The sequence below is a fragment of the Pecten maximus genome, chromosome 9 (assembly GCF_902652985.1).
Source record: "Pecten maximus chromosome 9, xPecMax1.1, whole genome shotgun sequence".
Lineage (NCBI taxonomy): Eukaryota > Metazoa > Mollusca > Bivalvia > Pectinida > Pectinidae > Pecten > Pecten maximus.
In genome coordinates, this window is record NC_047023.1 from 1,084,673 (window position 1) to 1,103,731 (window position 19,059).

Sequence of the window (19,059 nt, forward strand, 5' to 3'; positions counted from 1 at the left end):
TGCAGTTAAGCTTATTAAGGGTGTCGACACCATGTTTACAATGTAAAGTATGAGATTTATGTATGTGAAATACAAATTATACAGGAGAGCGAACTGAGAAGTGTGATTTTGTGAAATCCAAAGAAAACCCGCTACTTATAGATCATATATGCGATTGAGGTGAAAAATCAGGAAAAGTGATCAGGAAAAGATAGATATAAAAAAAATGTGATTTTTAAAAATAAGAATCCGTTTCCAGATATAGACAAAACAATTGTCGACCTTTAGAAATTGTGCTGCTTGGAAACAAAGATTATACAACAGGCACAAAATACCTGTAAGCACCTTTCAATACAATAAAAAACAATTGTCGACCTTTAGAAATTGTGCTGCTTGGAAACAAAGATTATACAACAGGCACAAAATACCTGTAAGCACCTTTCAATACAAATTGATACAGTTAGAGTCAAAATTAATTAAACTGCGTCATACAGCTGTTTCGTTCTTCTATGATTCGACAGTGATGTCAGGGGCATCATACAGCTGTTTCGTTCTTCTATGATTCGTCAGTGATGTCAGGGACATCATACAGCTGTTTCGTTCTTCTATGATTCGTCAGTGATGTCAGGGACATCATACAGCTGTTTCGTTCTTCTATGATTCGTCGGTGATGTCAGGGACATCATACAGCTGTTTCGTTCTTCTATGATTCGTCGGTGATGTCAGGGACATCATACAGCTGTTTCGTTCTTCTATGACACGTCAGTGATGTAAGGGACATCATACAGCTGTTTCGTTCTTCTATTATTCGTCAGTGATGTTAAGGGCCTATAATATACAATGTAGTTCGATAGAAATGTCAAACACTGGACAGGGAGGTACAATAGGTGTGACCTTGCAACGTCTTTGTCAAGGACATTCGGCGGCGAGAGACCTAGCTATGGCGAATGGGGACACCCTGACATGAATTGACACTGCATCGATTTGGTCATATTTGTTCAGAAGATGTGGCCACTAGATCGCCATCGTAACTTGTTTTGCCCGCATCACTTTCGCAATTTTGAAAAATAGCCATGATAACGGAAACTGTCGGATGATGGAAGATAGGCTGCCGATCTACTCCTCCAGGTATATCGGTCACAGATTGGTCTATGGCGTCCTCCAACTAATTCAATACCATCTCTCTAAATTGACGAATTCACTCCGCTCCATGAGATGAACCGATCCGTCATTAGACTCGATACGTGGGGACGGGCGCTGTCACTCATCATATCTTTCGATAGAATTATAACAATTATGAAAAGCAGCACGCTCCTGGCCCTATTACTGGGATAAAGGGATATTGATAATTTGTGTAAGTGACAGGTTACAGAGTTAACCAACCAGACGATGAAGGAAATCTACTCGTGATAGTGTTCCATGCTCCATTGACTTCTGTTATATGATGTTCACTCGTCCGTAAATATGGCGTCTTATAAATATTCATTAAACAATAAATAGATTATTATATTTTACAAGCGTCCTTGTTAAATTTGTTAAAAGTAACAAAAACATTTTGATATGAGTATGATTATAGTTTTATTGACGTCATTACCGAATAGAATAGTCAGTTTATAAAATATTACAATAAATCCGTGCGGCATTAGAAAAATTGATATAAGAGTTATTGCCCTTTACTATACCTAAAACAAATACCGACGACAGTAAACCAAAGTTATTGTAGAAATACAATAAGTTAATTTGTTAGTTCATGATAGTGTTTTATTCTGAATAAAGGCGATATTCCGAGCTCCAGTTTGATATATCTGTTCATCAGTGTCGGTACATTGCTGTACCTCATTTATGATTGGTTAAGGCGCAAAGCATCAACGTAAGAGAGGAAATACTTTCTTCTCTGTAGATCGAGTGTTTAGGGTATCTAAACTAAGTATTTGCCTGTTGGTTTCCCATCTTTCCTTAAAAAAAAGCAAAAAAAAAAAAAAAAAAAAAAAAAAAAAACCCTCATGCTGAAGTGAACCATTAAGGAGATAAAATAAATCTGATTTACTCAAAGGGTGGATTGGAGTGCACCTATAGTTTTCCCACTGGAAAAAAGCACAGCTGTGTAAATATAGAGTTATGTTTGTCAACAAAACACCAGACCTATTGCTATACAAAACGATTTTTCTAGATGGTTTGTTTTGTACGGTGGCTGATTTATGCCATTTCGTTATTTCGTCTTTTCGCTCCGGGGCGAAAAGACGAAAAGACGAGAATTAAGGTTTGTTAAATTTCGTGTTTTCGGGGCGAAAAGACGAAAGACGAGAATTAAGGTTAGTTAAATTTCGTCTTTTCGGGGCGAAAAGACGAAAGAACGAAATGGCACAAATCAGCCACCGTAGTTTTGTACCATTTATGTATTCTGGTCTTTAAATCCTAGACCATTGGGCTGAGCTAATACGCTGACCTTACACTTGTCACAGATGCACAGATAAGAATGATAAATGATGGAGGACGCCGAAAAACCTCAATTTCGTGAATGAATGACGTGTGCAAGCCATCCTGTGAGAGGACATATTTGTAATATATTAACATGTTTTGCCTGAATAAAAAAGATATCGGTCCACGGTACTTTGCTGACCTGATCATCTAACCTAATAGAATTTGGCAATTGTTGTTTTTATTTCAGTGGTAACCTTTAAAATGTGTTCGCTATTATACCATCATTTGACGGTCGGCCGACGGCGTGCTCGCTTTTGTACCGTCGTTGGACGGTCGGCTGACGGGGTGTTCGCTTTTACACCGTCGTTGGACGGTTGTTGGACGGCGTGTTCGCTATTTACCGTTGTTGGACGGTCGACTGACGGAGTGTTCGCTATTTACCGTCGTTGGACGGTTGTTGGACGGCGTGTTCGCTATTTACCGTCGTTGGACGGTCGGGTGTCGGCGTATTCGATATTTACCGTCGTTGGACGGTTGTTGGACGGCGTGTTCGCTATTTACCGTTGTTGGACGGTCGGGTGTCGGCGTGTTCGATATAACCCCGTCGTTGGACCAATAAAACTCTACACTCGCTGCCACATAATCATGTGATTGTATCTTGCAGTATTGCCATCTTAATCAAGCTTTGTACAGTGCAGTTAGCATAAAACAAAATCTCAGTTGTCCAATCTGATGGACACGTATATCATTAGCTTCAACAACACTCCAACAAATAGATTGTTTCGTGTCAAGAATCGGATAAAAGTTTATTGCTGATTGAGCGCGATCTATCTTTAATTAACATGCACGGGGGATGCGCGAGGGTGGCGATAACTTGCTGTCAGTGACACCGTCTTTAAACTGATAGGTCCTTCGAGGGAAATAACTTGGCCGAATTATTTCGTATATCTAACCTATAGATATGAGCCAATTACGTTTAGGCATCACTATCAATAATTGGCTATCTTGTTCATTCTGATGTTATTTTGTTTAACCGAGTGAGAAGTATGGCACGGGATAGGTGTTTCAGGGTGGAGACAGAGAGTGAAATATTGAACGTTTATACTTTTAAAGATGTTTCTTATTTTAAAGAATGGGATTGAGATGAAAGTACAGTATCTCAGTGAAATTTGTGTGTCATTAAACCATGCCCCACATGAATCCTACACCACAATCAGGCTGTAGTGTCTGATGTATAAATCCTACACCACAATCAGGCTGTAGTGCCTTATGTATAAATCCTACACCACAATCAGGCTGTAGTGTCTGTGATGTATAAATCCTACACCACAATCAGGCTGTAGTGTCTGTAATGTATCAATCCTACACCACAATCAGGCTGTAGTGTCTGATGTATAAATCCTACACCACAATCAGGCTGTAGTGTCTGATGTATAAATCCTACACCACAATCAGGCTGTAGTGTCTGATGTATAAATCCTACACCACAATCAGGCTGTAGTGTCTAATGTATAAATCCTACACCACAATCAGGCTGTAGTGTCTTATGTATAAATCCTACACCACAATCAGGCTGTAGTGTCTGTAATGTATAAATCCTACACCACAATCAGGCTGTAGTGTCTGATGTATAAATCCTACACCACAATTAGGCTGTAGTGTCTAATGTATCAATCCTACACCACAATCAGGCTGTAGTGTCTGATGTATAAATCCTACACCACAATCAGGCTGTAGTGTCTGATGTATAAATCCTACACCACAATCAGGCTGTAGTGTCTGATGTATAAATCCTACACCACAATCGGACTGTAGTGCCTTATGTATAAATCCTACACCACAATCAGGCTGTAGTGTCTGATGTATAAATCCTACACCACAATCAGGCTGTAGTGTCTGATGTATAAATCCTACACCACAATCAGGCTGTAGTGTCTGTGAGGTATAAATCCTACACCACAATCAGGCTGTAGTGTCTGATGTATAAATCCTACACCACAATCAGACTGTAGTGTCTAATGTATAAATCCTACACCACAATCAGGCTGTAGTGTCTGATGTATAAATCCTACACCACAATCAGGCTGTAGTGCCTTATGTATCAATCCTACACCACAATCAGGCTGTAGTGTCTGTGATGTATAAATCCTACACCACAATCAGGCTGTAGTGTCTGTAATGTATCAATCCTACACCACAATCAGGCTGTAGTGTCTGATGTATAAATCCTACACCACAATCAGGCTGTAGTGTCTGTAATGTATCAATCCTACACCACAATCAGGCTGTAGTGTCTGATGTATAAATCCTACACCACAATCAGGCTGTAGTGTCTAATGTATAAATCCTACACCACAATCAGGCTGTAGTGTCTGATGTATAAATCCTACACCACAATCAGGCTGTAGTGTCTGATGTATAAATCCTACACCACAATCAGGCTGTAGTGCCTTATGTATAAATCCTACACCACAATCAGGCTGTAGTGTCTGTGATGTATAAATCCTACACCACAATCAGGCTGTAGTGTCTGTAATGTATCAATCCTACACCACAATCAGGCTGTAGTGTCTGATGTATAAATCCTACACCACAATCAGGCTGTAGTGTCTAATGTATAAATCCTACACCACAATCAGGCTGTAGTGTCTGTAATGTATAAATCCTACACCACAATCAGGCTGTAGTGTCTGATGTATAAATCCTACACCACAATCAGACTGTAGTGTCTGTAATGTATAAATCCTACACCACAATCAGGCTGTAGTGTCTGATGTATAAATCCTACACCACAATCAGACTGTAGTGTCTAATGTATAAATCCTACACCACAATCAGGCTGTAGTGTCTGATGTATAAATCCTACACCACAATCAGGCTGTAGTGTCTGTAATGTATAAATCCTACACCACAATCAGGCTGTAGTGTCTGTAATGTATAAATCCTACACCACAATCAGGCTGTAGTGTCTGATGTATAAATCCTACACCACAATCGGACTGTAGTGTCTGATGTATAAATCCTACACCACAATCAGGCTGTAGTGTCTGTGATGTATAAATCCTACACCACAATCAGGCTGTAGTGTCTGATGTATAAATCCTACACCACAATCAGGCTGTAGTGTCTGTAATGTATAAATCCTACACCACAATCAGGCTGTAGTGTCTGTAATGTATAAATCCTACACCACAATCAGGCTGTAGTGTCTGATGTATAAATCCTACACCACAGTCAGGCTGTAGTGTCTGTGAGGTATAAATCCTACACCACAATCAGGCTGTAGTGTCTGATGTATAAATCCTACACCACAATCAGGCTGTAGTGTCTGATGTATAAATCCTACACCACAATCAGGCTGTAGTGTCTGATGTATAAATCCTACACCACAATCAGGCTGTAGTGTCTGATGTATAAATCCTACACCACAGTCAGGCTGTAGTGTCTGATGTATAAATCCTACACCACAATCAGGCTGTAGTGTCTGTGATGTATAAATCCTACACCACAATCAGGCTGTAGTGTCTGTGATGTATAAATCCTACACCACAATCAGGCTGTAGTGTCTGATGTATAAATCCTACACCACAATCAGGCTGTAGTGTCTGTAATGTATAAATCCTACACCACAATCAGGCTGTAGTGTCTGTAATGTATAGATTCTACACTACAATCAGGCTGTAGTGTCTGTGATGTATAAATCCTACACCACAATCAGGCTGTAGTGTCTGTGATGTATAAATCCTACACCACAATCAGGCTGTAGTGTCTGATGTATAAATCCTACACCACAATCAGGCTGTAGTGTCTGATGTATAAATCCTACATCACAATCAGGCTGTAGTGTCTGATGTATAAATCCTACACCACAGTCAGGCTGTAGTGTCTGATGTATAAATCCTACACCACAATCAGGCTGTAGTGTCTGTGATGTATAAATCCTACACCACAATCAGGCTGTAGTGTCTGTGATGTATAAATCCTACACCACAATCAGGCTGTAGTGTCTGATGTATAAATCCTACACCACAGTCAGGCTGTAGTGTCTGTAATGTATAAATCCTACACCACAATCAGGCTGTAGTGTCTGTAATGTATAGATTCTACACTACAATCAGGCTGTAGTGTCTGTGATGTATAAATCCTACACCACAATCAGGCTGTAGTGTCTGTGATGTATAAATCCTACACCACAATCAGGCTGTAGTGTCTAATGTATAAATCCTACACCACAATCAGGCTGTAGTGTCTGTGATGTATAAATCCTACATCACAATCAGGCTGTAGTGTCTGATGTATAAATCCTACATCACAATCAGGCTGTAGTGTCTGATGTATAAATCCTACACCACAATCAGGCTGTAGTGTCTGATGTATAAATCCTACACCACAATCAGGCTGTAGTGTCTGTGATGTATAAATCCTACATCACAATCAGGCTGTAGTGTCTGATGTATAAATCCTACATCACAATCAGGCTGTAGTGTCTGATGTATAAATCCTACATCACAATCAGGCTGTAGTGTCTGATGTATAAATCCTACACCACAATCAGGCTGTAGTGTCTGATGTATAAATCCTACACCACAATCAGGCTGTAGTGTCTGATGTATAAATCCTACACCACAATCAGGCTGTAGTGTCTGTGATGTATAAATCCTACATCACAATCAGGCTGTAGTGTCTGATGTATAAATCCTACATCACAATCAGGCTGTAGTGTCTGATGTATAAATCCTACACCACAATCAGGCTGTAGTGTCTGATGTATAAATCCTACACCACAATCAGGCTGTAGTGTCTGATGTATAAATCCTACACCACAATCAGGCTGTAGTGTCTGTGATGTATAAATCCTACACCACAATCAGGCTGTAGTGTCTAATGTATAAATCCTACACCACAATCAGGCTGTAGTGCCTTATGTATAAATCCTACACCACAATCAGGCTGTAGTGTCTGATGTATAAATCCTACACCACAATCAGGCTGTAGTGTCTGATGTATAAATCCTACACCACAATCAGGCTGTAGTGTCTAATGTATAAATCCTACACCACAATCAGGCTGTAGTGTCTGTAATGTATAAATCCTACACCACAATCAGGCTGTAGTGTCTAATGTATAAATCCTACACCACAATCAGGCTGTAGTGTCTGTGATGTATAAATCCTACACCACAATCAGGCTGTAGTGTCTGATGTATAAATCCTACACCACAATCAGACTGTAGTGTCTGTAATGTATAAATCCTACACCACAATCAGGCTGTAGTGTCTGATGTATAAATCCTACACCACAGTCAGGCTGTAGTGTCTGTAATGTATAAATCCTACACCACAATCAGGCTGTAGTGTCTGTAATGTATAGATTCTACACTACAATCAGGCTGTAGTGTCTGTGATGTATAAATCCTACACCACAATCAGGCTGTAGTGTCTGTGATATATAAATCATCCACCACAATCAGGCTGTAGTGTCTGATGTATAAATCCTACACCACAATCAGGCTGTAGTGTCTGATGTATAAATCCTACACCACAATCAGGCTGTAGTGTCTAATGTATAAATCCTACACCACAATCAGGCTGTAGTGTCTGATGTATAAATCCTACACCACAATCAGGCTGTAGTGTCTGTGATGTATAAATCCTACACTACAATCAGGCTGTAGTGTCTGTGATGTATAAATCCTACACCACAATCAGGCTGTAGTGTCTGATGTATAAATCCTACACCACAATCAGACTGTAGTGTCTGATGTATAAATCCTACACCACAATCAGGCTGTAGTGTCTGTAATGTATAAATCCTACACCACAATCAGGCTGTAGTGTCTGGGATATATAAATCATACACCACAATCAGGCTGTAGTGTCTGTGATGTATAAATCCTACACCACAATCAGGCTCTAGTGTCTGTAATGTATAAATCCTACACCACAATCAGGCTGTAGTGTCTGTGATGTATAAATCCTACACCACAATCAGGCTCTAGTGTCTGTAATGTATAAATTCTACACCACAATCAGGCTGTAGTGTCTGTGATGTATAAATCCTACACCACAATCAGGCTGTAGTGTCTGATGTATAAATCCTACACCACAATCAGGCTGTAGTGTCTGATGTATAAATCCTACACCACAATCAGACTGTAGTGTCTGATGTATAAATCCTACACTACAATCAGGCTGTAGTGTCTGTGATGTATAAATCCTACACCACAATCAGGCTGTAGTGTCTGATGTATAAATCCTACACCACAATCAGGCTGTAGTGTCTGATGTATAAATCCTACACCACAATCAGGCTGTAGTGTCTGATATGTATAAATCCTACACCACAATCAGGCTGTAGTGTCTGATGTATAAATCCTACACCACAATCAGGCTGTAGTGTCTGATATGTATAAATCCTACACCACAATCAGGCTGTAGTGTCTGATGTATAAATCCTACACCACAATCAGGCTGTAGTGTCTGATGTATAAATCCTACACCACAATCAGGCTGTAGCGTCTGATGTATCAATCATACACTACAATCAGGCTGTAGTGTCTGTAATGTATAAATCCTACACCACAAAAGCTCGTTTTGATTGGCCGGACATTTCATGCGTAATGAGCGGTAATTTCGGATCTATGCTAGAGGGCCAGAGCTGACGATTATATCTCCCAGGGCTTCGTGTATTGTAACGTATCCTTGGGGACTAATACACCCATATCATTGGGGACTAGTACACCTATATCCTTGGGGACTATTACACCCATATCCTTTGGGACTAGTATACCCATATCCTTTGGGACTAGTACACGCATATCCTTGGGGACTAGTACACCTAAATCCTTGGGGACTAGTACACCTATATCCTTGGGGACTATTACACCCATATCCTTTTGGACTAATACACCCATATCCTTGGGGACTAATACACCCATATCCTTTGGGACTAGTACACGCATATCCTTGGGGACTAGTACACCTAAATCCTTGGGGACTAGTACACCTATATCCTTGGGGACTATTACACCCATATCCTTTTGGACTAATACACCCATATCCTTGGGGACTAATACACCCATATCCTTTGGGACTAGTACACGCATATCCTTGGGGACTAGTACACCTATATCCTTGGGGACTATTACACCCATATCCTTTGGGACTAGTACACCTATATCCTTGGGGACTAGTACACCTATATCCTTGGGGACTAATACACCTATATCCTTGGGGACTAGTACATCTATATCATTGGGGACTAATATACCCATATCCTTGGGGACTAATACACCTATATCCTTGGAGAATAATCCACCTATATCCTTGGGGACTAATACACCTATATCCTTGGGGACTAATACACCCATATCCTTGGGGACTAATACACCCATATCCTTGGGGACTAGTATACCCATATCCTTGGGGACTAATACACCCATATCCTTGGGGACTAATGCACCCATATCCTTGGGGACTAATGCACCTATATCCTTGGGGACTAGTACACCTATATCCTTGGGGACTAGTACACCCATATCCTTGGGGACTAATACACCTATATCCTTGGGGACTAATACACCTATATCCTTGGGGACTAATACACCCATATCCTTGGGGACTAGTACACCCATATCCTTGGGGACTAATATACCTATATCCTTGGGGACTAATACACCCATATCCTTGGGGACTAATACACCTATATCCTTGGGGACTAATACACCCATATCTTTAGGGACCAATACACCCATATCCTTGGGGACTAATACACCTATATCCTTGGAGACTAATACACCTATATCATTGGGGACCAATACACCCATATCCTTGGGGACTAATACACCTATACCATTGGGGACCAATACACCCATATCCTTGGGGACTAATACACCCATATTCTTGGAGAATAATACACCTCTATCCTTGGGAACTAGTACACCCATATCCTTGGGGACACATACACCCATATCCTTGGGAACTAGTACACCCATATCCTTGGGGACTAATCCACCTATATCCTTGGGGACTAATACACCTATATCATTGGGGACCAATACACCCATATCCTTGTGGACTAATACACCTATATCATTGGGGACCAATACACCCATATCCTTTGGGACTAATACACCTATATCCTTGGGGACTAATACACTTATATCCTTGGGGACTAGTATACCCATATCCTTGGGGACTAGTATACCCATATCCTTGGGGACTAATACACCTATATCCCTGGGAACTAATACACCCATATCCTTGGGGACTAATACACCTATATCCTTGGGGACTAATACACATATATCCTTGGGGACTAGTACACCTATATCCTTGGGGACTAGTACACCTATATCCCTGGGAACTAATACACCCATATCCTTGGGGACTAATACACCTATATCCTTGGAGAATAATCCACTAGTACACCCATATCCTTGGGGACTAATTTACCTATATCCTTGGGGACTAATACACCCATATCCTTGGGGACTAATACACCTATATCCTTGGGGACTAATACACCCATATCTTTGGGGACCAATACACCCATATCCTTGGGGACTAATACACCTATATCCTTGGAGACTAATACACCTATATCCTTGGAGACTAATACACCCATATCCTTGGGGACTAATACATCCATATCCTTGGAGACTAATACACCTATATCCTTGGGGACTAGTACACCTATATCCTTGGGGACTAATACACCTATATCCTTGGGAACTAGTACACCCATATCCTTGGGGACTAATCCACCTATATCCTTGGGGACTAATACACCTATATCATTGGGGACCAATACACCCATATCCTTGTGGACTAATACACCTATATCATTGGGGACCAATACACCCATATCCTTTGGGACTAATACACCTATATCCTTGGGGACTAATACACTTATATCCTTGGGGACTAGTATACCCATATCCTTGGGGACTAATACACCTATATCCCTGGGAACTAATACACCCATATCCTTGGGGACTAATACACCTATATCCTTGGGGACTAATACACATATATCCTTGGGGACTAGTACACCTATATCCTTGGGGACTAGTATACCTATATCCCTGGGAACTAGTACACCTATATCCTTGGGGACTAGTACACCTATATCCCTGGGAACTAATACACCCATATCCTTGGGGACTAATACACCTATATCCTTGGGGACTAATACACCCATATCTTTGGGGACCAATACACCCATATCCTTGGGGACTAATACACCTATATCCTTGGAGACTAATACACATATATCCTTGGAGACTAATACACCCATATCCTTGGGGACTAATACATCCATATCCTTGGAGACTAATACACCTATATCCTTTGGGACTAATACACCCATATCCTTGGGGACTAATACACCCATATCCTTGGGGACTAATACACCTATATCCTTGGGGACTAATACACTTATATCCTTGGGAACTAGTACACCTATATCCTTGGGGACTAATACACCTATATCCTTGGGGACTAGTACACCTATATCCTTGGGGACTAATACACCTATATCCTTGGAGAATAATACACCTATATCCTTGGGAACTAATACACCCATATCTTTGGGGACTAATACACCCATATCCTTGGGGACTAGTACACCTATATCCTTGGGGACTAATACACCCATATCCTTGGGGACTAGTACACCCATATCCTTGGGGACTAGTACATCCATATCCTTGGGGACTAGTACACCCATATCCTTGGGGACTAATACACCCATATCCTTGGGGACTAATACACCTTTATCCTTGGGGACTAATACACCCATATCCTTGGGGACTAGTACACCCATATCCTTGGGGACTAGTTCATCCATATCCTTGGGGACTCATACACCCATATCCTTGGGGACTAATACACCCATATCCTTGGGGACTAATACACCCATATCCTTGGGGACTAATACACATATATCCTTGGGGACTAATACACCTATATCCTTGGGGACTAGTACACCCATATCCTACGGGACTAATACACCTATATCCTTGGGGACTAGTACACCCATATCCTTGGGGACTAGTACATCTATATCCTTGGGGACTAGTACATCCATATCCTTGGGGACTCATACACCCATATCCTTGGGGACTAATACACCTATATCCTTTGGGACTAATACACCTATATCCTTGGGGACTAATACACTTATATCCTTGGGAACTAGTACACCTATATCCTTGGGGACTAATACACCTATATCCTTGGGGACTAATACACCTATATCCTTGGGGACTAATGCACCTATAGCCTTGGGGACTAGTACACCCATATCCTTGGGGACTAATACACCCATATCCTTGGGGACTAATACACCCATATCCTTGGGGACTAATGCACCTATATCCTTGGGGACTAATACATCCATATCCTTGGGGACTAATACACCTATATCCTTGGGGACTAGTACACCTATATCCTTGGGGACTAATACACCTATATCCTTGGGGACTAGTACACCTATATCCTTGGGGACTAATACACCTATATCCTTGGGGACTAGTACACCTATATCCTTGGGGACTAATACACCTATATCCTTGGGGACTAGTACACCTATATCCCTGGGGACTAATACACCTATATCCCTGGGGACTAATACACCTATATCCTTGGGGACTAATACATCCATATCCTTGGGGACTAATACACCTATATCCTTGGGGACTAGTACACCTATATCCCTGGGGACTAATACACCTATATCCTTGGGGACTAGTACACCCATATCCTTGAGGACTAATACACCTCTATCCTTGGGGACTAGTACACCCATATCCTTGGGGACTAATACACCTATATCCTTGGGGACTAGTACACCTATATCCCTGGGGACTAATACACCTATATCCCTGGGGACTAATACACCTATATCCTTGGGGACTAATACATCCATATCCTTGGGGACTAATACACCTATATCCTTGGGGACTAGTACACCTATATCCCTGGGGACTAATACACCTATATCCTTGGGGACTAGTACACCCATATCCTTGAGGACTAATACACCTCTATCCTTGGGGACTAGTACACCTATATCCCTGGGGACTAATTCACCTATATCCTTGGGGACTAGTATACCCATAACCTTGGGGACTAGTACACCCATATCCTTGGGGACTAGTACACCCATATCCTTGGGGACTAGTACACCCATATCCTTGGGGACTAGTACACCTATATCATTCCCATTACTTCCGTCTTTCCTTTCTTCTACCATTCCTTTATGTCTCTACGACACTCTGTACTTAACATTGAGTGACAACTACGACACTATTACACGCTGAGAGTTGATGGTAAGGAAATCGTTTTTCCGGTAATGGATTTCAGCCCGGCTAACCAACATGTTGTCGTTTTCGCTGTCTGCGATAGACCTGAGGGGTTGATTGATGAAATAGACTCCGTCACGTCCTAAGTAGCCGTGGTCTATTGATAAACACGGCGAGTTGAATTTCTCCCGGGACTAAGACTATCTACGGGTTTCTCAATCTCTGCCTTCAGTTGGTATAGTCCACTTGTTTGATATAACGATTTCACTTCCGCCTTCATCAAATGATAGTCATGTGATTTTATTGATGTCAGTTTGATAAAAGTCACGTGATATATTGTTTAGTTTTGTATTGTTTAGATTTGTATTGTTTAGATTTTTACTGTTTGGTTCGGTATTGCTTTGTTTTGCATGTTTTTTGGGTTTTTTTTTGTTTTTTTTTCATTTTTGTTTTTTACATTTTTTTTCGTTTTTGTTTTTGTTTTTTGTAATGTTTGTTTTGAAATACATCCCAAGAAGATGTTTAAACTAAGAATTATGTATACTTTCAATCTCAAATCACCGTTTCAGGCGGAACCCCAAGACCCGACAAGACGAACCATTAAATCAAGTCTCCACAATCACCGGAAGTAACGCCATAAGTTTGTTACTGGCTTTTACGTAGCAACAGCACAAACAGATTAAAACTATACAAATAAACTATGCCGATTTGTATTGTTCCGTCTTTAATATTGTTTAACATCCTTAGAACAGCTGTGAAGATACTTATACAGAGTATATATGATAGTCTATACTGTAACAACAAATAAGTCGGCCACATGAGAGACCGACCACTGTTTCTTATCAAAATTATAATGAAAATGATACTTTTTAATTTGTTTGAGATTTTGTTTCAAATTTCAAACTATAGGGAATATAGGTTAGTACATATTTTTGTATTAAAATACAACAAGACAATTCTTAACAGAAAAAAACAATATTGGCGTGAAACTAGTCAGACCACGCGATTGAAATATATCTATAATTGATAAAAAGACATTTGTTTATTACAATTTTCCACAAAATATTCAATTGACCGGAATCGAATCAAAAACTTCATTTCAAAATAGTTATGTGATCTTTGTACTTAAGTATCGCGCTCTCTTATTGGTCACTTTTATACAGCTACAGATACAAGTTTAGTATCGAGATCTCTTATTGGTCACTTCTATACAACTTCAGTATCGAGCTCTCTTATTGGTCATTTCTATACAGGCTTAGTATCGAGCTCTCTTATTGGTCATTTCTATACAGCTTTAGTATCGAGCTCTTTTATTGGTCACTTCTATACAACTTCAGTATCGAGCTCTCTTATTGGTCACTTCTATACAACTTCAGTATCGAGCTCTCTTATTGGTCACTTCTATACAACTTCAGTATCGAGCTCTCTTATTAGTCAATTCTATACAACTTCAGTATCGAGCTCTCTTATTGGTCATTTCTATACAGCTTTAGTATCGAGCTCTCTTATTGGTCACTTTTATACAACTTCAGTATCGAGCTCTCATATTGGTCACTTCTATACAGGCTTAGTATCGAGCTCTCTTATTGATTACATCTAATGCAGCTTGAGTATCGAGCTCTCTTATTGGCCTCTTCTACACAATGATTTTATCCCGTAATATCTTTTGCGCTTTTTGTTGCATATAATATCTGTGTAAATGCAATATACACAATTATCTTTTTCTATCTTTATATTTTTTTTCACATTTGAGACACACAGGGCGATTACTCTAAATCAGCAATATGCAGATGTTGGAATGTCCTTGCCGATTTACATTTCGGCTAATTTTTATCTCGATCAAAGTGTCGTGTTGGCCACATAAGCACCGTAAAGATAAGCGTCCGACTGTCGGTTTTGCTGGCGGTACTGTATCCCTTGGTGCCTAAGATTGTTGGCTTGCCGGGAGCTACTGGATCCCCTGGACACTGGTCTGACAGGCGTCAGTCAAAGACAGTATCTTTATCCTCCCCACGCCTCTCAGAGCTAGGAAAATAACCATAGACAACCCGTACACGGAGTTTATGTAAATAATTCTTAAACTGGCTTATCTCGTCCTAGTTCAGAGCCTACAGGTTTCAAAGGGATTAAAATCACGTCCAGTGTTTATTTATATTCTAGAAACAGGGATCAGTGTAACTGACTGATTACGCCATTTTAATCCGACAGCTGATCCGCCATTATAGCTGTTTACCCATTTCCGGTTGGCAATCTATGAGAATATCAACAAAACAAGCGTCCCAAAAAGCTACCAGCATTATTGATTAGTAAGCAGTTATTGTAAAGTTTGAGATAGATAGGTATGTTGGAGCTCGCTAAATTACGCTAGAAACTTATTTTTGAGATATATTATTTGGTGTTAGTGCGTCCACGAGCGGTCAACTGTTATCCTGATGGTCAGATGGTACTCAGGAATTCCTCTCTGATTTTATCGATTTCCTTCCATAACCAAACTACAAGGCCACTGTGCGTGGACTGACCAACAATTAACATTCGGATCTCTCTGATTTTATAGATCGCATTTTGTTTGTGATTAATTTCCCCAATTGTACATTGACCTCACATGATGACAGGGAGCAATTGAACTGGGTAAAACATTTTTTACACATGACAGATTGTTGGAATTGTTGAGTTTTTCATTTTATTTTCCTTATAAAACGCTGAAAAGTGATATTAAAACCTCATTTTTTAAATATTATTTATTTAATCGCAACCCGCAATAAGTCCCCGGCTATAAAGTGGAGTCTAATTGGATTGACACATCAAAGAAACAAGCACGTGCACAATGCCGCACAGTGATAACTTCAAAGGCAGCGGCGATTTACAAAGAAGATTTGCCGTTATATTCCATACATTTCCCTCTCAGGTTGAGTTTTAAAACGCCTTTTAAATACATATTCTGTAATTGTTTTCAAGAAATAAAGTCGGAAAGCCTCTAATTTTGTCACATAGAAACGTGTACTGAAGTTTATTTAGTGATCGGAGATGTGCCGTTTACCGGTCCGTCTGCGGGTAAGCCTCTCTAAGAGTTGTAGGTTGATTAATGGGTTCTAATATAAATAAATTGAGCTTTATATCTTCTTTCAATATTTCGGTATTGTTTTAAAGTACGATAGCGAACTAATCAAAATGGACAGACTGTTTATATATCCATGTACAACCCCACAATATGTCTGTTACGGCGACTCATTACAATTATTAACCTCAGACCTAACCGTTATGGCGACTCATTACAATTATTAACCTCTGACCTCACCGTTACGACTCACGACATTACAATTATTAACCTCTGACCTCACCGTTACGACTCACGATATTACAATTATTAACCTCCGACCTCACCGTAACGACTACTCATTACAATTATTAACCTCCGACCTCACTGTTACGACTCACGATATAACAATTATTAACCTCCGACCTCACCGTTACGACTCACGATATTACAATTATTAACCTCCGACCTCACCGTTACGACTCACGATATTACAATTATTAACCTCTGACCTCACCGTTACGACTCACGATATTACAATCATTAACCTCCGACCTCACCGTTACACCTAACGATATTACAATTATTAACCTCTGACCTCACCGTTACGACTCACGATATTACAATTATTAACCTCCGACCTCACCGTTACGGCGACTCATTACAATTATTAACCTCCGACCTCACCGTTACGACTCACGATATTACAATTATTAACCTCTGACCTCACCGTTACGACTCACGATATTACAATTATTAACCTCCGACCTCACCGTTACGGCGACTCATTACAATTATTAACCTCCGACCTCACCGTTACGGCGACTCATTACAATTATTAACCTCCGACCTCACCGTTACGACTCACGATATTACAATTATTAACCTCCGACCTCACCGTTACGACTCACGATATTACAATTATTAACCTCTGACCTCACCGTTACGACTCACGATATTACAATTATTAACCTCCGACCTCACCGTTACGACTCACGATATTACAATTATTAACCTCCGACCTCACCGTTACGACTCACGATATTACAATTATTAACCTCCGACCTCACCGTTACGACTCACGATATTACAATTATTAACCTCTGACCTCACCGTTACGACTCACGATATTACAATTATTAACCTCCGACCTCACCGTTACGACTCACGACATTACAATTATTAACCTCTGACCTCACCGTTACGACTCACGATATTACAATTATTAACCTCCGACCTCACCGTTACGACTCACGATATTACAATTATTAACCTCCGACCTCACCGTTACGACTCACGATATTACAATTATTAACCTCTGACCTCACCGTTACGACTCGCGATATTAACCTCCACGTCAATGTATCACTGTTGAGGTGGATACGATGATTCCATAGCCTTATCAATACACCAAATACATTAAATGACATGTTGCGCATTGGATACAAGTATATTAGAAATAAATTTGGTGTTGAGGCTAGTGCGGCTTTAAGACATGTGAATTATCAGACGGTATTTTTGTCACCAGCGAAATAACTGTGTGACGTCATATATTCATGACGTCACAATAATGATGTATACAGAGGTTAGACAACAAGTGGTTGTTGTAAGTGGTATTATTTTTACTAGAGTTAGGTATTTAAAAAAAAATTACAATTACACGAGCTAAGGGTGTTTGTATGACCCGTTAAGAACAGCTGTGGTTGTAGTATACATTTTTATTCGTGCATTAAAAACATCCGACGGTGTAACTGAACCCGTTTAAGTTGTGAGTTAAAAGTGTTCATGTTTGTGTATATTATAGAGGGTAATAACTCATTCCAAATCACCTTGATTGTTTCCCCACTACAATCTACGTTAGAATATTTTGAATCATTTGCCCTCGTTTACGAATTTCCTAATATACATGTGACCCTCAGATCGGTGTCGTCCAATACTATTGTTAGATTATATATAGGCACAAACTTAAATCGCGTGTTAGAGTGAAAATAGCCAATTTGTAACAACAGTGTTTCATTATGTTTCCTGTTATAAGAGAATTCGCCAAAAAATTAGCCCAGTTACTTCAACTAAAATGTAAATAGGTACATATTGAAGCCAAATGGATTCGTTAATGGGAGAGAGATCTCTGTCTGCAAGACATTAGGTAGAGGACAGAAGTCGTTGATGAAATATTGTTTCACTGCAGAAAATTGCCAGCTAACGAGAACGAGATCAATCAGACTGCAGATGTGGCATGCGAGTGTGTTTGAATGGATTGGTGGAGTCTGCAGATCCTGGTTTGGAGTGAGATGTTACATTACAGTAATAGCATATTATG

The 19,059-nt window shown here is 40.1% G+C and overlaps 3 protein-coding genes across 3 annotated transcripts in view; all 3 read right to left on the reverse strand.

Annotated features, from left to right (window-relative positions):
• LOC117334938 (C-C chemokine receptor type 2-like) overlaps positions 1 to 19,059 on the reverse strand; it is a 37,614-nt gene that overhangs the window by 12,012 nt on the left and 6,543 nt on the right. The window lies entirely within an intron of this gene.
• Positions 9,065 to 10,609, reverse strand: LOC117334778. Its single transcript, XM_033894578.1, has one exon. It carries the CDS (start codon positions 10,607 to 10,609, stop codon positions 9,065 to 9,067), a length of 1,545 nt encoding a protein of 514 aa, XP_033750469.1.
• Positions 10,798 to 12,249, reverse strand: LOC117334780. Its single transcript, XM_033894579.1, has one exon. It carries the CDS (start codon positions 12,247 to 12,249, stop codon positions 10,798 to 10,800), a length of 1,452 nt encoding a protein of 483 aa, XP_033750470.1.

Coding starts and splice junctions, on each gene's coding strand:
- LOC117334778 (XM_033894578.1), bottom strand. CDS start 10,609: ATGGGTATACTAGTCCCCAAGGATATGGGTATACTAGTCCCCAAGGAT.
- LOC117334780 (XM_033894579.1), bottom strand. CDS start 12,249: ATGGATGAACTAGTCCCCAAGGATATGGGTGTACTAGTCCCCAAGGAT.